This window comes from Thermobia domestica, unplaced genomic scaffold (genome assembly GCF_964235325.1).
Source record: "Thermobia domestica unplaced genomic scaffold, izTheDome1.hap1.1 HAP1_SCAFFOLD_978, whole genome shotgun sequence".
NCBI lineage: Eukaryota > Metazoa > Arthropoda > Insecta > Zygentoma > Lepismatidae > Thermobia > Thermobia domestica.
The window spans coordinates 1-23,920 of record NW_027656688.1 but is presented as its reverse complement, the minus strand read 5'-3'; the positions used below and the strand labels follow the sequence as shown (position 1 = coordinate 23,920).

Sequence of the window (23,920 nt, the reverse complement as noted above, 5' to 3'; positions counted from 1 at the left end):
TGGTGAATTTCAGAGGAAACTATACTTGTATTTTCGAAAAATGCTACATTCAAGATGTTTCGAGGCTTAGATTCCCGTCAGGAGCGATTCAAAAAGAAAAACATCACAAACGACAATCTTACCGAGCGAAGTAGCTCAAGTGTTAGATCGTTAGCTTCGCATTCGGGAGGTCGTGGGTTTGATTCTCGCTGCCGACCATCTTGACTGGGTTTCTTCAGTCCTACCAGGTAAATGCCGGGATGGTACCTACTAAACAGGCCCTGGCCAATACTTTCCCAAATGCTTTCCATTGTTGTTAAATATCCAGTATAAAATAGCCTCTGAGCTGTATCTAGTGATTGTTAAATAAATGAAGTAAAATAAAATAAATACCCTGGAAAAAGGGAAAAATAGACAAATACAAAGCCAAAAACAACGTTTTCCCCCTTAAAGTCTTTCTTAAAAGAAATAAATGTTGTAAACTAAAAAGAAAAAATGGTATCTTTTCCACATTTTAAATTTAAATTTGCATTTGTAATTTTTTTTCTTAAAAGCGAGGAGGCAAATAAGAAAACCCGTAAATCTAGCTCTTCTATGTAGATTACAATTTCCGTGATCAGATTTCTCAGATATTGAAAGGTGTTTCATCATTGCTTAATACATTATTAAGTCTTGAGTTAGACAAAAGTATTTGAAAAGGATGCTGTCTGGACTTATAAATCTGATATACTATTCCAGCATTAACTTAATCTGTCAAAGGAAAGCTTACAAGGCCAGTGAGGATGGTTGGTTACTGATTTTTTAAAAAGTAGAATTACTCGACCAGCTGTTTCCAGCGAAATTTAAGCCTGAGAGGCCGTTCACACAGACATAAATAATAATAATAATAATAATAATAATAATAATAATAATAATAATAATAATAATAATAATAATAATAATAATAATAATAATAATAATAATGAATCGGTCAAGGTGTAAAAATAGACTTTGCAGATCAGCTATCCCAAGATAGGGTTTTCTTCATTCGCACTAGGCAAATGTCGGAATAGTACCTAATTTATAGGCCCCAAGTAGTCTCCTTTCCAATGCTTTTAACGAAGGACGTTATCCCTGCATCTTCGTCATCAATCGGGAGATGCCATAACAACCTTTATAATGTGAAATAAATAAAAAATATACTTATGTCTTCCTCTGAAGTATTAGCCAGCAAATTAACATCTTTGGATTTTTCTTCGCTAGTTTTCGATGTCTTTGCTTCTACGTTTTCGTCAACGGAATTTACACAATTATTGTCTCCTCTCCTTTTTAACCAATTTTCTAACACCTTGGACATCTTGCAAATTGCGAAGCAACTCTTAATTCGTCAACCGACAAATAAATATAAACACTACTAAGCAAATATTTTCTAAGTAATGGCTGTACTGAAATGATCAAATATTGCTGTGACATGCTCATGCGCTACAAGTCCTTCCTGACTTTTGTTTTCTACCCCCTCCTGTTAAGAAATTTTCTTCAAATATTCTTTATCTGAACGAAAAATACATCATTCGCGGCAACAGCCTGATAACCAGCTGTTTAGTGGGATTTTTATTTTGAAATACAGTTCATGAAAACACTTGTTTGTTCCAATGAACTGAATATACTATTAATCGAATGTAGCGTATACCTGCGTACTTCCTAAATTTTAGGTGACTATACGATAGCTTCCAAAAATTAAAGGTGGGTATACGCCGTATACCCTCCATTACTTCCCAGAATATCAGTCATTATTTTGTCTGTATGCGAGAAGCATCGAAACAAATCCATCCCATTTTACTAAGATTAAGTGCGTCAACATAACTAAACAGCTTAGGCTCCGTCCTATTTCCTCTCCTCCCATGGTTTTGTCTGCCGACCGAAATGAATTGTTTTTTCATGGCAAAAAGTGTGTGATTACTTTGCTCGTAAGGTCAAACGTTAAAAGAGTTGCGTTGTGACAGGCAATCGCTAGAAATAGCCAAGGAAAAAGAGTAACATTAATCAGCTCACTCTTACATTATGTTACCAAATCTCTTACAGGCGTCAATCAGGGCTGCCAACCCCATATTAAAATGATTATTTTTTTCTTTGGTTGTTCCGCAATGTATACAGCAACAAATGTACACTCATGTCTAAAATTATTGTTGCATGTCTATAAATATGTTGTAGGAATATAATTTGATAACGAATTCGCCCGGTATTTTTTAGTATGTTTATAATCAGCAAAGACATGTATATGACAAATTTCAAAGGAGCAGTAAATAAGAACAATAAAACGAAAATAAAACTTTCTTGTCTATTTAGCAACATTTTGTTTTACTCATTCTAATTTTCGTACTTATGACTCTTTTCCTATGAAATTTGTCACAAATATACATTTCCAAATTATACACATACTATCAGTATTAAAAATACCCTGCAAAATCATTATCAAATTATATTCTTACAAGAAGACAGTTATAGATAGTGCTCTCAAACGGGTCGAGTTGACCGAATCGAGTCGGGTCGGGTCAGCTCTTGTCGGGTTGTCGGGTCAGGCTACTCGGGTCGGGTTGTCGGGTCGGCTCACTCGGGTCAGCTCGAGTCGGGTTGTCGGGTCGGGTCGATCGGGTCGGGTTATCGGGTCGGTCAGTCGGGTCAGCTCGGGTCGGTTCAGTCGGGTCAGTTCACTTTGGTCAACTGAGTTTAGGTTGAGCTTAAACTCAGCTGGAGTCGAAAGCCGCTGTTTTTCACTAGCTGCCTAATTAAAGAATAGCAATTTTCATTTGATTTTATAGAAACCATAAATCTATGTTGAACACTTGCAGCTAGTGTTTTTATGGTAAATGCTTATTTTTGTACTTGTGTGTACTTTAATTTTTAAATGTGGAAGATTGATTTTACCAATTGACTGTAATATTAATATCTACGCCAATTTGGAGTCTGGATTTAGAACAAAACTAGAAGTTGTTTAAGCAAAGCCAAAAGAAAGATTGGATATGGACGACCAAGCCCAAGCGGGGCCGCGGTGGCTCAGTGGTAGAGAATTCATCTCTGGTGCATGGTGTCCATGGTTCGATCCCAGCTTGTGCTAAGTGGGCTTTGTGGTGGAGAAACGGGGTGTAGTGGGTTTTCTGGGGGTTCTCCTGTTTCCTCCCACTATCTTCATTCCACCATTTCATTCATTTCTCATTGTCATTATCTCCCTTAGCCTCGGTGCAGAATCGAGGAACCTTAAACTGAATATTTCATTTCATTTCACCAAGCCCAAGAACATCAATACAAGAACAAGATAAAGATTGGATATGCAAGACGAAGTGCATAGTAATCTTGCTCTTGGCCTTGTTTTGGTGATTACTAAGTAGCGATAAGCATTGGTGAATTTAGTGCTCTCAAACGGGTAGGGTCGGGTCAGTCGGGTTAGCTCGGATCGGGTTGTCGGGTCGGGTCAATCGGGTCAGCTCGGGTCGGGTTAATCGGGTCAGCTCAGGTCGGGTTGTCGAGTCGGATCACGGGTCGGGTCGGGTCGGTCTTCAACCCGACCCGGACCCGACCCGACCCGTTGAGAGCACTAGTTATAGATAAACGACAATCATTTTGGACATGAGTGTACATATTCTTATAATTATTTGTTTTCGTATTAACTGGGAAGACACGTGACCTTATGACTACATTACAGATATGCGCTTGAATTATTTGCTATAGCAAAGATCGAAATTGAACGCGTAGTTAAATTTCAATACATTACGAAAATATTTCGTGCCCCTATTTCACAAGTTAATAAATACCTGTATCCAAAAAAAAAAAAAAAAAAAAAAAGAAAGAAAGAAAGAAAGAAAGAAAGAAAGAAAGAAAGAAAGAAAGAAAGAAATGAAACAACTTTTCATCATTAGTTTTTTTTATCCGTTTCAATTATACTTGTAATAATTATTGCCAGTAGGTACCGGTAAGTAGGCCTAAGTGAATAATTTTTACAGAATCGATCGAGAAATTCAAATTGAAGAAATAGTGAGCTGAGTTGGCAATATCTGTTACTTTCTACTTCTTGAATAGCACGAATTCTTTGTGTTAACCATGTCGGTCCCAGCGTCCCCCACAGGGGACATAAAATATGAGGAAATTATTATTTTTTTTACAACTTTAAAATCAGACTGGCAACATAGAAAACTGTTTTCAAGGAATGATCCATCTATGATCATTCCCTGTAAACAGTTTTCAATGTTGCCAGTCTGATTTTAAAGTTGTAAAGAAATAAAAATTTTGTTGATAGAAATAAAAATGACTTGTCTCAACAAATTCGCCACCTTAAATATCATTTATATGCAGATGATGTTCAAGTATATACTTCGACAAATCTTGGAGACATAAATGACACTATCTCACTCATAAATTTAGACCTTGAACGCATAAGTGCCTGGGCTCAATCTAATAATTTATATCTAAATCCCAATAAATCTAAATATATCATAATAGGTTCGAGAAATATCCTCTCCAGACTGCAGAGCACCGAACTTCCTAAAATTACGTTGAAATGCACACATATAGCTTTTGATGAAAAAGTGAAAAATCTTGGCCTCATATTTGATCAGAATCTTCTATGGGCGGATCATATAAATCATGTATGCAAAAAGGCGTTTGGTGCATTGCACTCTCTATACCGTTTGAAAAATATGTTGCCTTATCCAATTAAGGTATATATAGTACAAAGCCTCCTACTATCACATGTTGATTATTACATTGGAGCTTATGGTAACGTAAATAAAGAAGCGCTAAGAAAGTTACAGAGGGTTCAGAATGCATGCGTTTGGTTTGTTTTTAATCTTAAACGTTCTGATCACTTGACGCCTTTTTTTTTTTTTTTAAATGAATTGGGCTGGCTAGATATCCAAGCTCGCTACACATACCAATCAATGACAGTTTTATTTAAAGTTACATTTGGCGTGCCTATATATCTTTACAATAAACTACAGTATGTTAGAGATAGCCACAATCGTGATACTCGCTCTAGCAGATCAACACTGCTGTCGATACCTCGTCATAATACGAATCAAATGGCTAATTCATTCACAATCTCTGGTATTAGAGAATGGAACAGACTTCCACCAGATGTAAGGAATTCACCCTCAATTGCGACATTCAAAAGAAATTTGAAACAATATCTGATAGCCTTAGCCAATGTACACCAATCTCGGGAATGATTTTTTTTTTTTTTTTACAAAGCTGAGCAGTAGCAACCAAATGTAAACAGAAATTTGAGGTATGTATCTATAATACTAGGTTTGTGGGGAGGTATGGGGGAGGGGAATGTAAGGTAGTATACTTTTAAGAATACATTTATCGTTCTGTGTATGCTGTATGTATAGTTTTCTTATTTGTATGATAAATAGTATGAGGGTATGGCGGGGAGGGGGTATGTAAGGGAGCATATTCGTGTGTAGGGGTATATGTGTGTGTAGTACATATGCATTAATGTAGCAATTGTATTTTTTATGGATTCGACGTCAATGGTATACGTATATCTTGTATACATTTGAGTTGGTTGAGTGTAAGAAAAGGCAAACATAGCCTTAACTCTGCCGTTAAATAAATAATTTTTTTAAAAAATGTTATATTTTATGTACTCTGTGGGGAACGCCGGGAAGAGTCAGATGCGTTCTTTGCTTGCGATGTGGCTGAATAGCCAATTGAGAAAGTTGTTTAAGTATAGTTCTACGTGTAACACAATTTCCTGTTGGCTACACATAGATATCGCAACCAACGAATATAACGGACGCTTGCATGAAAATCCGCCCTAAAGCATGTAAAATTAAGTTAAATAACTTCACTCTATATCCTCTCGTTTGTGCACTAGTGTTAATCGCAATCTACGCAGGGAACAGGAAGGCAAACGAAGAAAATTTTCTAGACAAGGCATCTATTGCGTCTGGTATTTGTGGTATTTAATATACGTGGTTTGCTATATTATGTATACATTTTAGTGAGCCAGTGGGGCAGGCCCCCTGCCCCCATTTGGGCGTTCATGGCAGGGAACGATGCATACACAATCTAACTGATACCAGTTGTCGATGTACGGTACGGGATGACACGGAGTGTTGTAAAGAGTTCACTTCTTGTGTCCGAATGGGGGTGCATGGTGACTCATTGGTAGAGTGCTTACCTCTGGAGTGTGGGGCCCCTAGTTCGATCCCCGACCAACTAAGTTTGTGGTGACAACCAGAGTTGGCGTGGGTCAATGAAAACTTGACCCACGGCCCACTCTGACCCACGACCCACCGTGACCCACTCTGACCCACCACCCACCATGACCCACTCTGACCCACTACCCACCATGACCCACGACCATCGTGACCCACTCTGACCCACCGTGACCTACCACCCACTATGAACCACTCTCATCCATTGTGACCTACTCTGACTCACCAAAATCCATCATCAACTCTGAATACGATCTACGGCCTCTTCTGTACTGACTAAAGAGTTTACACTTGTAATAAAAAAAGACTGACATTGTCACTAATTGGAGTTTGAATTTCTAGTCAATCGCTCAAGCACTGCTCTGTTACAATAACGGTGGATCTGACCTTTACGATATAAAATGGTAAAGTGTTTGTCAGTGAGGAAATTGAAACAGTTCGAGGTGGGGGGAAATTAGTGTGTGCCTAAAATATACTTGTACTAAGAGAGTTTTCTTGCAAGTGTTAATTTCTGAACGCATTCCAAAAGAAACTTCTATTCGCAGGAAAATACCCCTGTACAATATGGAAAAGGTTATGGTTTTTCAATTCAGAGTATTTTTCTCACAAAAGACCTGAAGACTTGAAAAATCAGTTTTTCATAGTGTATAAAGATGCTCGGGTACCCTATGTGAGGGCATCTCCATAAAGTATGCTCATAATTGTAATTTGTGTAATCACTAAAACACTACGTTAAATTTAAGTTACAAATATGCATAATTGCAATTATTATGAATATTTAGGCCTATTCAAAGTAGTTTACCTAAAGCAAAGAAGAGACTTACTAAAAATTAGGTACAAAGTTGAATAACACAAATAAGCCATTAGTAATACAAGTATACATTTTCCATAATTCGTAATTTTCCACCTTAAAACAAATCTGAAATCGGGTTTATTTCCTGTTGGCAACTTTTTCGTGGTAAATCATCCACAGCGGAATGATGTCCATCCTTCAGACAAGAAATAACTAGCTCGTCTATTTCGAGCTTGTCTAGCGGTGGTCCATTAACATTGATGAACAACAAGTTAGACAATATTAGAGCACTTAGTCTATTTCTAATATCAGCCATCTGTAAATAGATAAGGCGAAATCCCCGTTCGCACTCTATCGTGGAAATTGATAATACTTTTACCCGATTTCTGCAACTCCTCATCGACAATCTGCTTGTTAGACTTAAGTCTGATAACGACTTTTCTTGGTAAGTTTTGAAATACTCAGCAAGAAGTATCTCTCTCTTATCACCGTACAACATCTTTTCCATATCAACCATGTCAGTTGGCAATGTCGACTCATGGAGAACAGAAACTTCATCTACCACTCCTTCGATAGGGAATCTTGTGAATAAATTATCAATTAAAGCCGGATAAACTGATGATTTCTTATTTGTTTATAAATTTATTTTTTGTAATTACACATGAAGGTTTGATGCCATTACCAAGTTCCCTACCCCGTCTAGAAAGCGAAAGGGAACGAGGTTCCTGGAAAGGGTTCAGAAGTGAATGGGAATTTCCCTCCTTCTTCCCCCTCAATTACCACATTGCTGTTTGCCATGTGCCAAATTACGATGAATTTCAATTAATTTATCATAATGTTGAATTATCGATACTTTTCAGTGGAAAAAGGGATGAAATTTGAAAGTCCAAATCAAGGTAAGTAGACCAACGTAAAGGGAAAAAAAAAGTGTAAAACTTTTCATATAATTATGCGTACAATCCAAACTTAAAATTTCCGTGTAATTAAGCTTACGGTACAAATCTTATGCCTATTTTTCGCACAACTTTATGGGTTGATTGCTCTGTGGTGTAAACGCTCCATATAATAAACATAAGCTTCAGCAATTATTATAGTAGAAAGCAATGGATATATGAAGCCAAGCATTGTATTTTTTGTTTGATATTTTCTCTTAAATAACATCGATCGTTTTCGATCATTTTTACAAACCAACTCACTACCAATTTTCCATATATAGAAAGTCCCCCCCCCCACATAAAGGAGAATTTTAAAAAATGCTAGGACACATTCAGTTTATTTTCAATAAAGAGTTAATACACTGAATTTCAGCTCCGTAATGGGGCGTTTACACTTAGTCGATTTGCGTTCGATTCAGTTGAATTGACGTCACTTTCAACTTAATCGACCGTGTAAACGGGACTTCAACTTAATCGCTTGTTGATCGAAGGCCACTAATCGACTGGCAACTGAATTAAAAGACTTTCTATTTTCTGTGGTTGAAATAATTGAACACATCCATCAATCTGATTCGGCCTAGTTGCGTCGATTTAGTGGCGAATGCAGCGAGTCGATTTAGTCGTGCGACTAAATCGACTAAGTGTAAACGCCCCATAAGTTTAACGGTTTGCGGGATATTCAATTTTTTTCTTAAAAATTCGGATCCTCACTACCTCCTTAGGATATTATGCATTATAATGAAAGCAATATAACATCCCAGTTTGGATTAAGGCTTTACTATATACCAAAAGTAATTTCATTTGAATTTGCAATTTGACCGTGATGATCATGCACACATAGTTACATTCAATTTTTTATATAATACTTTTATACATTACAGTGATCCAAAAATGTATTTTTTCCAGTAGTTAGCTCCTCTAAAAACTCACAGGTCTCGAAAGCCAAGTAGTAGTATAAGTCCTATTGCTATTATTACAATTAAAAATATAAATATCCAAAAGTGCCTGAAGTTCATTTTTTCACTTGGTTAGATATACTCACCTCAGTTAAGTAGACAGAAACAAATGGAAAGGAAGGGAAATGAAGGTCTTGAAAGTAAAAAGAAGACAAATTTACCAGTCTTCAGATGATATTGTCTACAATGCAGTGAGCAGAGTGAGTCGGTAGATCATACTGAGTCGGTGGGTCGCAGTGGGTCACGGTAGGTGGTGGGTCACAATGGGTCATGGTGGGTGGTGGGTCGCAGTGGGTCACGGTAGGTGGTGGGTCACAATGGGTCATGGTGGGTGGTGGGTCGCAGTGGGTCACATGCTGTTGACCCACGACCCACTGACCCACTCAGAAAACTTGACCCACTTGACCCACTAACCCACTGCATCTCTGGTGACAACATCTTGCTCATAGGTTTTCTCGGTGTACTCTCGTTTCCTTCCACTTTCTAATTTCACAAATTCTTCCATTATCGTCTTCCTTAGCCTAACAGACATAATCGTCGAACGTTAAATTCAAAGGGGAAAGGGCTGTGTTCAAAGCCATTTTCGCTTGTGATTAGAGCCATGCTAAGGGCCTGACTACTGCATTAAACATATTTTAGTCTCACTCTTTAGTATGGCTCTAGTCACGTGACAGAACGACTCTGAATACTAATATAATAAACATATTTTCATAATACGAAGCTGTGTTGAATATTGTAGAGTTCCCAAGCGGGGGAGGCTTTAGGATTTTGGGTAGGCCCACTCCCTCGCTTATGAATAGCTACATACACACTTTTGATTGATTAATGACAGTAGGAAATTATTTTTACAGTAGTGGTTGATGCTATTTGTTAAATAATTTTTTACCATTAATATAAATAATGGAAAATATATTTACTCTTTTTTTTGCGTTTATATATTTTTCAAAATTTTTGGATAGACCCGTGTCTATCAGGTCTAGCCGCTAAAACCAGCACTATCCCCATATTTATAAATAGTTGTATTATTCAAGATCCTTGGTATTGTGTGTGATAGGACGATGCTGTTTTGTACTTTCATTTTTGTTTATGAAAGATTTTCGAGCACATTCCGTAACGGTTTGTTGAAACGCAATGCAAACTTTGCGGTAATCGGCATTGATTTTTTTGCGCAGTTTGCACTTCATTAGTGAACGCAAAATTTTGCGAAAACAGGAATTGATGGGAATCTTGGCCTATCAATTTCAGAAACTGTTCTCTTCTGTTAAAGATTTTTCATTAATATTTTCCAATTTAGAATGATGGTAGCCCTGTTTAGATTTGATCAATGAACAGGTTGGCAAGTCTGGTCTGTAGAGTTAGTGCTTGGTGTTATGGTGGTCGGAGCATTGTTGTGACACAAAATAATAGCTATTTATAGCTATTCAAGATTAATTTCTATCAGTTGCAGTTTTGATGTGAAAGTTTAGCTTGTTGGGAACTCGTTTAATGAGTAGAAATATGAAAGGTCTGTCTGCGATCAAATTCCAGAATATAGACTATCGTTCATTGTGCCGCTTGTGTTTGATGAACACCAGTATGAAGCTAGACATATTTTGTAATGAAGGAGTCCAACGAGAGTTAAAAGAGAAGATACTGAATTGTCTGTCTCTAGTTGTAAGTGATCTGCTAGTAATTTTTAGTTCAAATGGAAAATTCTAGAATGTAGTAATTATTATTATTAGCTGAGTTACTTTCCGGTACATCATCATATAAAAAAATGCTCACGAATATATATCGAATTATATAGAACTCTGGTTTTCATTTCAGTGCAGATCTAAATAGGGTTACAGATATGAAATAGGTATAAAACTTTGTATTAACATTCTGCGAGTGGATTATTATTATTATTATTATTATTATTATTGTGTAATCAGCGAGTGGATTATGAATTTCGGCTTAGTGAGTGACATTACGTCTAGATTAGCTGGTGGCCAAATTGACAATATCGACGCATAAGAGGTTATTATTATTATTTGGCTAATAGCTAGTATGCTTGCCCAGATTGATAAAGCGCAGGGTAGCCCTGAAATTAGATACAGCCAGGATGTAACCTTAACTTTTTCAAGCGGTTGCTCGGAACATTTCGTTAACACTTTCGATCCTGGACAATTTCAACCTTCAATTCCCCCTTGTCTTTTTTTTTTTTTTTTTTTTTTTGTTTTGTTTTGAGGGTTAGATAAAAGAATAAAAGAATACTGAAAACTTAATTATGGAGATAGAAAGATGAAATTTGGTTTTTTCAAAGAAGAATAACCAATTGTCATATAGAATTTAAATGCCTTGTTCCGAGGAGGGTGGGTGATGACGTCATACTTTTAGAGTATATTTTGCTGATCTTCTAATGTACGTGTAACGTGAAATGAATACATTTCTTTTAAAGTATACATAAAAATACCCAAATGGAACTACATTTAGATAATGGCATGCTGAATACGTGCTAACAAAATAACATTCAACTCGGGGAGAGTAATGCCTCTCCAAAGAGAAAATATAGAGTATATTTTTTCAAAGCACCCACGAGACGCTTTGCAATTTGTTGAGATGCGTACCGTTCGTTTCATTTATGAAAGCTAGCATCATAGCCAAAAAATGAAGAAAAGAAATCAGAGAGAGATGCATCAGCAGTAAATACTTGGTAGGGATTGAAAACGGGAATTCCGTAAAATTTATGTTTCCGAGGTGATTGCAAATTTTCACTCCATCCTAATTCTTCATTTGCACTACGAGCCTTTTTACTGGAGGCAAATGCACTTCTTCCAGTCATTTATCAATAACAAATTTCGTCAGAAAAATCATCTGATTGTATTTCGTACGCATCAGTCTGTATCATTTATTATCTCAATGTTCTCTTCCGACAGGCGAGACGATTGCGATCGCGATGTACTAGAAACTGGTAACTTCATTGAATGCGAAAGAACAATACGCTCAAGATAAAACCTCGAAACTAACTGATCCTTGTATCTTTAGCTTAAAGGGAAAGAGGGCCAAAATGCATCGCACTTGTTATGAAAGAAGAAGACCCAGCTGGTTCCTAAAATAATTTACTTATTTCGTTCTGCTTCTAAGATAGGGTTATGACATGTTTTCCTGGACACATGATATAATAAATTATACAGGGCAATAGGACCCATATAAACAAGAGAAGAAAGCTGTGCATAAAGCGCAGAAACATAAACAAAGAAATAGAGTACATGTTTCCCCTAATTTCTTCCTCTTGCTTAAGCGAAAACAAAACAACACGGTGGACTAAGGTGTTGATCAGTCGGGGACGCGGCAGAAGTCCTAAAAATCATTTCGCGGCGCAAGTCCTAAACGGCAGAAGTCCTAAAAATTATTTCGCGGCACAAGTCCTAAACGGCAGAAATCCTAAAAATCTCTTGTGGCGCTACCATCGCGTCCGTAAGAAGAATACTGTCAATCTGTTAGTCAAAGTTTTAGATATACTGTTTCAAATTACAGAACCTTAGTTCTTACAAGTTATTTGTATAAATACATTTTCTATCGTTCTGAAATAATAAATAAATAAATTTCCTTTCTTGCTCTTTCCATGATATATTTCTATGTTGACAAAATTTTATCTTCTTACCAAATGTAATTCTCAGATCTTTCATAATGTCTGTTTTTCTCTATTTCCACACCATTGACCTCATATTAGTAACATAATATTGTGTTTTAGTTATGTACGCCATAAATTTTGCTTTCCTTGTGTTGTTTTGAAGTAAATTATTTTTACACATATATTTCTTGTACAGAAGTCTTTCTGTAGCAAATAATTGTCATGCTCGTAATTAACTACTCCTTACTCGTTATCATTATTAATAATAATTTTAGTGTTACTAACATAGTTGTTACCGTTGGAATTAAATACGTTCATATTGGTATTGTGGCAACTACTTACTACTGAAATGTCTAGTGAGCTTTTGTCCTAATTAAGTAAACTTTGGTGGATTTTTGTTCTACTCTTAATAAAATACGCTCCGCATAGTATATATTGCAATTCTGAATGTTTGCTTGGTTTCGGAAGTCTGGTAAAATATGCTTTTTAAACATTTTTTATTTATTTATTTTTGTTTTAGGAATTTGTCTTGGAATTCTCGTATCTCCATTCGAAAGAAACTAATTTCTTAACTAATTATGTAATTAATTCTTAGAATGAAATAGGTTGTATTATGTAACTCGTGTATAAGTGCAGAACAGGTGGTGATAATAATAATCTTAGTAGTACAAATATAGCTGTTACTGTTGGAATTAGCTACGTTCGTAACATTATTGCCAACTAGTTGCTGCATCGTCCCAATTTCGTGTGGTGGTGGCGAATTTCAGAACTAAAGCAAGTGAATGAAAAAGGCAGAAGTCCTAAACGGCACAAGTCTTAAAAGGCAGAAGTCCTAAACGCCAGAAGTCCTAAAAATCATATCGCGACACAAGTCCTAAACTGCAAAAGTCCAAAAATTTAGGTCTAGTGCCTATATTTTTAGGACTTCTGGATGTCATCCGATCAGTCATTCGAGTTCTCTTAAACCACGTGCTTATGTGCAACCACGTGACCTCTGCAAGTCATGTGCTACCAGAGTATGATACACAACATCACACGTTACAGTGTTGTCAAGTTCACATCTAATTTCCTAACTCAAGATCTTCTGAAAAAGGAACAAACGAATAGAAGTCGCAAAGATGCTATAGCATTCCGCAGGACAGTCCGGATGCTATAGCATCTCATAGGCACGATTTTAAATATTACAGGAAACCAGTTCCTCACGAATTTTAAATTATCAGGTTCAAGTTGTGATAGATTTAGACCCAATGCTAGAGCCTTTCTATTTGATCTGTGCCCCTTCTGGCGCTGCAATCGATGTGCTTTCCCGTACCTCCATCAAAAGAGGAGGGAGAAGGTGTTGCGGCCGAGATCTTTCTATTGTTAGATGCGGAAGCGTTGCCAAAATGAATTATTTCACGGGCTTCGCTGTCCTCTATCTTGTTAGCCATTCTAAGTAGCCTACGATCTTCACTCGTCAAAACCAAACGTTTGAATGACAAATTGGCAACATAGCTCAGGTCATTCACTTCTTCTTTGTAAGCAAAGGGAGAATTTCCTCCGTGAGAGGGTGGCGGGGGTGGGGCTGAAGTATAGTTCGCATACTTTTCGAGGGCATAGATGAGATAGACAGGCTCTAACTTCCTATCGTAACACAGTTCTAAATTTATTGAACTTGAAATATGCAAGGTATAAAATAACAGATAAAAACTACAACAAGAACTACCAGTGGGTCTTATGATAAAGTTGAGCAAGGTGAGTTTACTCCTTGTGGTATGAGTAAAGACGAGAAAGAGAGCAGCTCTTCGAGAGGTCACTCAGCATCTGAGCAAGGAGTCACCACTATTGAAAAATTTCGTATGAGGAAAACTGAGATCTCTCTCATACTTCGGAGTACTCTCTCCAAAATTCTTGAGCTAATATGCTGACTCAAGCGGTGAAGTGAAGATGTTTTGTGGAAATGAATGTATGCAATAATGACAAAATATATAAGAAGCGCAGAAACAGTTTCGAAGTGGACTATAGAACTCTTTATCGCTTTTATAAAGAAATCGTGGAGTGATTAAGTAGTTATTTCCTAGGCGAATCAAAGATACGTGATCTTGGTTTTCAGAGCGGAGTTGGGGAGGACATAGGTAAGGATCAGAGTACTGTGTCTGCTACATTTTCAAAAGTTGTAGGGAAAATAGTAGAGAAGATCCTCTGGAGGATAAAATTTCCATCAACTCTTGCTGCACAGCAGACAACAATAAATAAATGCCGCCAGAAGTACAATTTTCCGTTTGCTGTAGGAGTCATCAGTTGCGCACATGTGGAAATTAAATGGCTTCATGAACACAGAGATGAGTATATAAATCCTAAAGGACATTACACTTTGAATGTTCAAGCCACTTCTAATTGTGACAAGGTATCCACGAGTGTGGATGCTTCCTGGCCAGTAACTGTGTACGATTCGCGAATATGGATGAACGCAACTGTTCGCATGGTTATGGTAGAAAACAGTTCAGAAGCCTTGTTTGTAGGAGATTCTGGGTACATTATTGCTCCTTGGTGTATAACTCCTTTCCGCAATCAAGCTACAACAGAAAGGAAATTCAACAACTACTTCACAAGAAATTCGTTACAAGAAAGATGCTTCGGCTAAGTGAAGCACCGATTCCCTATTCTGGAAAATAACCAGTAAACTGCTTTCGGTGATTCTAGCCTGTTTTGTTCTGTATTATGTGACTAAATATCTGAAAGGTGAGGATTTTGGCATTGTTGAGAGAGAGTTTGAAGAAGAGGACGCCACTGCTAAGCAGTGTGGGTTTAAATGCCGCTAATATTAGACATGCTATCTGAATTTTCATGGCTTTCCTTAGTCCCATCATATGAATTAAGGATAGTGCTTTCATCAGAAGCTTTGTCCACTTCTCATTCCTTTCTTATCCCACGGAAAGTTTAAAATTTGATAGCCTTTATTGATATGAAGACCAGAAATACATTTAAATAAGATAATAAAATATAAATAAAATTATATAATTATTGGATTCTTTCATTAAATATATATATATACTTAATTGGACGTTAAAGCGAAAAATCTCGTTCGTGTTCCGGCTCATAAAATTGACGACTTCACATTATTAGTGCATGAAGCTTATGTGAGAAAATACTTTCGAGGAAAATAACAGCAAAAGACATAACATGAGAAATAAATTAACAGTACGAATTGTAGGCTATAGGTTAAATCTTAATTTTTATCTCATAGGGAGACGCTTAAACACATCCATGGACTCCCCGGGGTTCGTGGACCCCAGGTTAAGAATTCTTGCTTTATTGTAGATTATATTTTAACCACAATAAGCATAACTTTAGACTAAAGTAGGCTTACCTTCAGTCTTTTAATAACAGGATTGGTATCACCGTTCATTAGCTCCAGTAGTTTTTTTTTTTTTTTTTTAAATAAATAATCGTTCAGCATATTGGCTTGTTTCCTGCCCTTTTCAGTCCATTTTCTTCTTAAATCTGGCTTTTATGTTAGTTATTTCTTATTCAACTGCGAATCTGTGACAGGGACACCAAATAATTCTTCATATTTTTTCTAATGGTAGAAAATGCAGATACTTTCTCTTATCTTACTTCTGGCAACATGATTCAATAATATCTTATCATATTCACAAATGCTGGCAAAAAGTCATCCTTTTTTCCAAAATAGTCTTTTCTATCACTCATTTTTAACACGTTTGTTTAAATTACATAAACATCTGACAAACTACTTGCGTGTCCGTCTCGGCGCGGAGTAGAGCAAACTCTATGAGCATGCTCAGGTTATTCAAGAGTAAGTTCTCACAACTATGATACGAAATTTGAGAGTTTGCTTGCGAAACAGAGCTTGCTAACCTCATTCATGAGCAAAGTGAGCAGAGTCAAGACTCCGTTTTATTCATAAGTCCCAATTTCTCGACTGCTGTAAAGGACACACCATAGACAATAGGAAAACAGCAAATTATCAAGGCCCAAAAGCGGAAGTAGGATGGTTTAGTATCTTCCCCAACTCTTTAATTTGCCTATTTTATGTCAGGAACAGAACCCAACCAACCCCTGCGGGGCTTCTAACCTGTTCGTACTGCTTAGATTGGGGGAGATGCTAAATATCAGCCGCGAAAGTAAAAAATAAAATAAATATGAACAACACATTGAACCGTGCAGCGCAGGTTTACTTTTCGCGCATCACTCAAAATAATTCGTGGAAAATTAGAATTCTTTTACTGATTTCCTTCTCATTGTTTCATAAATGACTTGCGCTGGGCGACATGAAAGTATCTCGAATGGTATAGGTAAAATTCAAGGATCACTCACAACTAATTGTTGATAAATTACAATTCTTTTACGATTTGCGTATAAATACGGCGTTCAGATGTATGTAAAAACAAAAGAGCAAAAAACACAAAACAACCGGTACTAGGTGGCCACTAAAAAGCACGAATGCTATCTAACCCGAGTCAGAAAAAGCGAAGCTGAGGGTCCGATCGTTTGCGAGGGTGTGCTTCCTAAGGGAGTAGGCGCGTCGGCGAAGGTGAGTAAACTCGTAAGCAAGGGTACTGAAAACGAGTGTGTTTTGCCAATGATACGAGTTTCAATAGCTTTTGTCATGGTTTCATAGTAGTAGCACTCCACTTGTAAACACTGGACAGAAATACACCGCCGGTGGAAAATAGTTTCTTTTGCACTCATCTTTCATATGCACTCACTTATTTTATCCATCGTAAAACACTTGTAATGATTTTACAATAGTAACCCTATACTTGTAAACATAAAACACAGGTATATTACTTTGTATTTGATTCTGTCGCTTGCAGAAATTTGTTCTTTATAAATATATTTTTTCATGCAAAATATTGAATTTTTATCTGTGAATAATCCAAAATGTGGTGCACCAAAAGTAAACCTGCACCTATCAAACTATACCCATGAGAGGAGCAAGCCCCCGTAACCTCCGCTCTGAACAACGATGATTATGTTTAATACAAACAGCCAACAAAAGCATATGCTTGAAAGGGTCTCCGAACCTCTGACCAGAACCGAACATGTATCGGGAAATAATTAAAAAAGAAAAGTAAGTTGGACACACATGATGCAAACGCTCTGCTCCTGAGGTACCTCCGCAGAAAAAAAATTGCAGGTCCTCAGATCAGGAGTGCGGTAAAGCCTCGGATGCGGTCTACTTTCTCTGCACTCCAACCTTGCTATGGCCATTTCTGATTGAATTTGTAGTTTGGAAGACGCTTGGTCCCGGAGCCATGGGAAGAAGAGTGAAGCGCTTGAGGACTCAACGGTACCGGATGGAGTGGTGCCCTAAATGATTGGTGGGAGTCTCGGGAAGTCAATGGCCTTGGACGTCTTCTTCCATCTGTGATGGACGTGCACCGATCCCGGCCGGCTGTTGTGTGCGCCCAGTGTTTGTGTTATCGGGTGTCCAAGTCTGAAAAAAAAAAAAAAAAAAAAAGATAATAATAGTAGCACAGAAAGATGAAAATCTGTACATTTTCTTTTCTTGTAGACTAGTGGAGTCTTTTTGTTGTTTGACAGGTTGTTTCTTTTAATTCCAATTCTTTTTCCGGGCCAGCGTTTCTGTCGACGGGAATGGTTTCCTTACATCCCCATTCCCCTTGACCGCTTCTACCTCAGGCTGATCCTACGTCGAGGGCGCGCTTAGGGCATAACCAAGGGGGTAGTGTGAGTTTTCCTCGAAAGATTTCTCGGTATGAAGTTGCGGCGTTCACATACATTTTCTCTTTATAAATGTATATTTAATACCAACTTTTTATGTGTACTAAAAATATAAACTCGGGTCCGGGCTAACCCTCTGGCAAAAAGCCCAAACTAAACGAGAACGAGATAAGCTGTAAAATTGTAGATAGTGTGGAAAAGACAAGTCTGGTGATGCCGATATCTTGTGATTGAAAATAAAGGTGCTGATAGTGCCAATGCTGAAGCAAATCATCCGAGTGTTATTAAAGGCTTATCACCCTTTTCCCATTAGTAAAGTTATTACTTACAACACCGGACGGGTTAAAGATATCAAGACATTATGGAATGGCAATTTATTAGTGGAAACTTAGACGAGAAGCAAACCGTGAAGCTACGTAAACTGACTACCAGTAAACGTCTCTGTAGAATCTCATCGTTTACTGAAAGCCTCTCGCGTGTCGTAATGTGAGTGCTGCTCTTTGTGCGAATTGTGGCCAGAATAGTCATGCTGTGGAACCTTGTACAGCGATCAGGCCCTTTTGTGTCAACTGTAAGGGCGAGCAAGATCTCTGCTATTGATGCGAAGGGCCGCTTAAAAGAAAGTATCTCTTCATTGCTCTTTGTGCCCTTTGCTACTATTGGATCTACTCGTAAATCTGTGGCAACCCAATCTTTGAAGTTTACTCCCCAAACTGATCTTGTTCCCGATAAAAGTCCAGAAATTCTGACCCCAGTCGCATCGACTAGCAAACCCCACATGTTTCTATTAATGGTGGTCTTCGGCGAATACTAACTTATCGCCGCCCATCTTATAAGATTGGCTTAAGTTTAGTTAGTATATACGCCAACTCAGTGATACGGTCCTTTCCCCGAAAAGAACAGAATTTCCACGTATTCGTGAGCCACGTTCAGCTTCCTTAAAATCTGATATGGTGGAAGACAATTTGATGGATACTAAATGGACGGTAGTTAGCCCACGTGCAAAGGTTCGCATCAAACGTTGATTTATGTTTTATTGTTTTATTGTTTTTTTTTACTATTTTTACATATTTTCTTTATTGTTGCTATAATTAATATTTATTGTTATTGATATATTATTTCTCCATTGTTACCATTATTTCTGTTATATTGTTATTGATATATATTTCTTATTTGTTATTGTTATGTATTTATTATTGGCATATATTTATTTTCTCTTCATTTGGTTTTTATTTCTCTTTTGCAGCAATTTCTTTGTTATATTTTGATATGTTTGTTTTTATTTTGACCGTGATAGCTGAGATGCTGACGTCCCCGTTAAGCCCCAATCAATGAATCAGTCGAGCAGTATGCACACTCGCCCCATCTTGCTGAAAATAAACAGATGACAAAATAACGCCTTGTCTGTAATTCAGGAATCACGGAAGTCGTCAGTTGGCCTCTGTAACGTTTCGAAGTAACTTGTTTCCGTGATGATCCTAAAAAAAGTAGGGTCCAGTAATCCTGGAGCTTTTTGAGTTTGAGTTCCTGTGGATTCACATCACTCTAGTATTGCATGTTTTGTTTGTTGACATGGCGTGTCGGTTCCGAATGCCTTATCCGACACTATCAGGTTAAGAAGAATGTCCATATTCTCGTCTAATGGGTCGATATTAAATCAGTGTGGAGAATGCGACCCAAACTTCTGTCTGACCTGTGTAAAACTATAGCATGTCTGTTGACTGAACTAGGACCCCTGTCAATAGCATTCCGTACCTTGTCAATGTTTTCTGATGTCCGCACTGTCCTCAAGTTTCCCGGTGCCTTCTTATTCGTGGCTTTCGCTGTAGCACGAAATTGATCAACCCTCCTCCAAATAGTGTGCCGTTCTGCTTCTCTTTCGTGTCTCCCATGTTGAAGTGCTGTTGAAACTTCATATGCGTAGCTACCACACTGTCACCGTTTTTGAAGTACACTTTAGTCACAAAAGCGCGAGTGTCTTGGTTCACCCCTCCATTGTAACTAAAATGGCATGCTTCGTGACACTCTATCCTACTCGATTTTATGCTCATTGCGCGGCCATGCGTGCTACCAACTGTTGAAAGTGGTGGATTGTTTCTGCGGGACCCTTTATATTAAAATTAGTAAAATCATCCACTAAAGTTAGACTAATTTTACTGAAAAGTTAGGATTTAGAGGAGGAAGTGGTGTCGGTACCCCAGGACCCTGAATATGAAGATACTATTTCGCAGTTCAGGAGTATAATCTACGTATTCACAAAGAACGGGTAAGATCTAAAGAACTTAAAATTAGAGTGATAGGATAGGAATAAAGTGTATCTCTAATTAAAAGAATGCGGTAGAAATAAGACAATTAAGCTATGTGTCATTGCCGTGCAATATAAACCTTATACATTATGCATTTTCCCAAGATTTGGATTTATGTTACATTCACTACAGGTAGCATTTCCCTCCACCTTCGGTGTCCTAACGGTTTTTCTGCTTGCCTTCCTTCGCTCGCAATAAACTTTTAAGTTACTTTTAAAGTCTTCGGCGCCTTAACTCTTAATGCTACTCCTTCCGGTGGGTTATGATATGTTATATCACACAGGCATGCCTAATAAAATACTAAGTTGTCAATGTGTGTGCTTAATATAAGTTTATTTTGGACATGACAAAATATGTATAAAATCATTGCCCCGCTCTTGTTAATTAGCGCGTAAATTTATCATTTCTGCAGGTATCAGAGGATGACAATCTGCCTAAATACGTTTGCCACACGTGCATCTCTAAACTTGATAGCTTCCAAGAGTTTCGGGATGCCTGCCATAAATCGGAGACAGAGTTGAACGAGTATATCCAATCACTTGAAGATGATCTTAACAGAACGTCAGGAAATCAGGTAAGTGAGAATACAATGAAATTTAAGAACTTGGTAACGTCAAATCGTGAAAAGAATTGTTTTACTTGAAGCATCCAGTTGAAAGCAAATTGCAGAAAAAAATGCTCCGAAACTGTACGCAGGAATTTACTTTCACCGAATGCTTCAGGTAGGACAATCCTTTTCACACTTTAATAGATGTGTATTCTATAGTATTAATTAATAGTTATTGTGGTGACGTCCTTTACGATGGGCTCTTCGGTTCGGGTGATTTGTGCTTTAAGTTGATGTAGATATGTTCTTTGTGTGATCTTAATTTGACATTTCATAAGTCCATGGTCTAAGGAAACCTAAACCTCATCGCAATTGAATCTTGCTCTGTGTTATTCTGATACATCAGGATCGGTATAACTGTTTAGGTTGGCACAGTAGTAGAGCGCTCACCTCTGGTGCCAGGTATCCAAGCTTCGATCCATGGTCATATGAATTTGCGGTGGATAACATCATGATCGTAGATTTTCTCGGAATTTCCGTGTTCTCACACATTACCATTCCCCCAACTACTTTATAATCAACCATGGGGCACTGTGGCTCAGTGGTAGAGCACTGACCTTTAGTGCGAGAGGTCGCAGATTCGATCCCGGATCATGTGAGTTTTTGATGGACAATATGGTGCATATAGGTTTTCTTGCAATTCTCCCACAAACTCATTTCATAGTTTTTCATGATCAGTCACTTTCATTAATCATCCGTCTCCTTTACTCCACATGGCATAATTATTAGACATAAAACTAGAAACCTTATTTACTTCATAATCATCATTATCATAAATATTCTGCCATTATTTGCACGCTGGTTGCTGTATCTTAAGAGCGTCCGTGTACCACGGTCTTCAGCTAACCTCCTCGTCTTCACATAGAATTTTTCTGTTTTGGTACAGTTCAACTGCAGCCTTTTTCATCCTCCGTATTTTACTTGCCCATACATTCTAGCTTGTCCCTCATGAAAGAGTTCATCTGATGCGCTAACCATTTTCTCTTCCTCTTTTTAATCACATTTAAAATTGTTATTTGCTCCCCAGTATTTCTAATATCTTCTGGTTAGTTTTTCCTTTATCCTAGCTAATTTTCTTCATTCTTCTCATCCTCATTCCGAAATCGTACAGTGTTTTACCACCGCTTTTGCGTAATGTCCATTTTTTGCTCCACAGTGTACAATATTCCACACAAAACATTTTTATGAATATTTCCTTAACTATTCAAGAGCTCACAAAATAGAAATGTTTTCCTCATGAATTTTTACTTTTCACGTTCGCACCTCATGTTTTTATTAACAATACTACCTAGGTATCGGAAATTAGTCACCTTTTCTATTTCTTCCCCTCCTGTTTCTTATATTTGGTACTGATCGATTCGTTCCAATCATCTTGGTTTGTGTCTTTCGAACGTTTATTTTCATCCCATATTGTTCGCAGCTTTCTCTCAAGTGTTTTAATAATTTTCGTATCACATTCCACATTGCAAACCGTATACACCTACCCATTGTAGCTCCTACCGAAATATCCTATTTATTTTACAGACCCTTTTTCACTATCTCTTTGAACGCCTGTTTTCAGGTGTACTCTCCTCTCCCCCCCATTCTAATATTCTGTTATTTCTTCCCTTGTTCATATGTAACTTCTGAATCTCCGATGTCACCATTCCAATCCAGCCTTCTTTAGAACTCTCATTGCTCTATCGAAAGCCTTTTGTAGATAGCGCGACATATGAATTTTTCGCTTTTTCTATAAATCTTTCATTGATTACTCTTAATAAGCCAGTTGCATCTCTTATATCCTTACCTCTGCTAAACCCGAACTATTTCTCCCCATCTTCCTCATTTATTCTTCATACAACCTTCTGTTCAGTATCCGAAGCATAATTTTTGCTGCATACGATGTGATGAGACTAATAGTTCTGTAGTCCTCTCATTTCTCTGGGTTAGATTTCTTAGCCAACGGTATTATGATCCCCTTCAGGGAATCTTTTGGACACGCTTTCGAAACAGAGTTAGCCATTATCTCCCACGTTCTTAATGAATTCGATTGGTATATTATCTGTCCCGATTGCTTTTCCATTTTTCATCTCAGACATAGCATTTTTCAAACTCACCTCGGAAAATATTTAAACCTTTATCATCCTCGTGTATTATATTTTGTACTTCAGCTTTAAGTCATGTGGTCCCTTCCTATTCGCATACAAGTCCGTAACATGTTCTTTCAATCTTCCAAAACGTCAATCCTCACACTGACTTCATCCCCAAATGTTGTTTTCTACTGCCATCGTAATTCCACCTTCTTCCTCCGAAGTTTCATAGATTTCACTTCTGTGAATTTTCCTCATGTTTCCAAACTTTTCTAATTCTTCTATGCCTTCAAATTTTCTTCCGTATAACTGTACCTTTGCTGTCTGTTTCCTTCCGGAACTCATTGTTTAACTTCATGTACATCTTTTCACCCTCTTTTGTATTAACTTGTTTCCACACCGTTATTTTCTGCGACATTGTTGTGTACACCGTTGTTGTGTAGCCCACGGTGTTTTAGCGGTTTTCTGCTCCCTGTAACCTACTGAGTCATTCCACCTCAGTTCAACCACCCCCTTCCAGTCACCATCATGGATTTTCGTAAAAACTTATACACATAAGCTGGGTAGTATCAAGAGATAAAATACCAAGTTTAAAAGCATTCCTGTAAATAAAACCAAAGTTATAATAACATATGCACCACAGTGCGCAGGCCCAATATTTGCCGAAATGACCGATGTTGCCCGCGGCACGTTTTCAGTGTGTCACAACTTTCTCATTATGAATGACATCAAAGTGAAATTTACAGAACTAAACACTAAGTTTACACTAACAGCAGCAGAATGATTTTCCAGCTACAA

The 23,920-nt window shown here is 37.5% G+C and overlaps 1 protein-coding gene across 1 annotated transcript; it reads left to right on the top strand.

The window, feature by feature from the left end:
* The first annotated feature begins 10,185 nt into the window (after positions 1–10,185).
* Positions 10,186–21,104, top strand: LOC145677522 (zinc finger protein hangover-like). The gene is made up of 2 exons (XM_081747993.1): positions 10,186–10,510; positions 20,859–21,104. The coding sequence occupies exons 1-2, from the start codon at positions 10,343–10,345 to the stop codon at positions 21,087–21,089; spliced, it is 399 nt and encodes a 132-aa protein (XP_081604119.1). The 5' UTR covers positions 10,186–10,342; the 3' UTR covers positions 21,090–21,104.
* The last annotated feature ends 2,816 nt before the right edge of the window (positions 21,105–23,920 follow it).

Coding starts and splice junctions, on each gene's coding strand:
- LOC145677522 (XM_081747993.1), top strand. CDS start 10,343: ATGAGTAGAAATATGAAAGGTCTGTCTGCGATCAAATTCCAGAATATA. Junction 10,511..20,858: donor TGAATTGTCTGTCTCTAGTT/GTAAGTGATCTG, acceptor TCATTTCTGCAG/GTATCAGAGGATGACAATCT.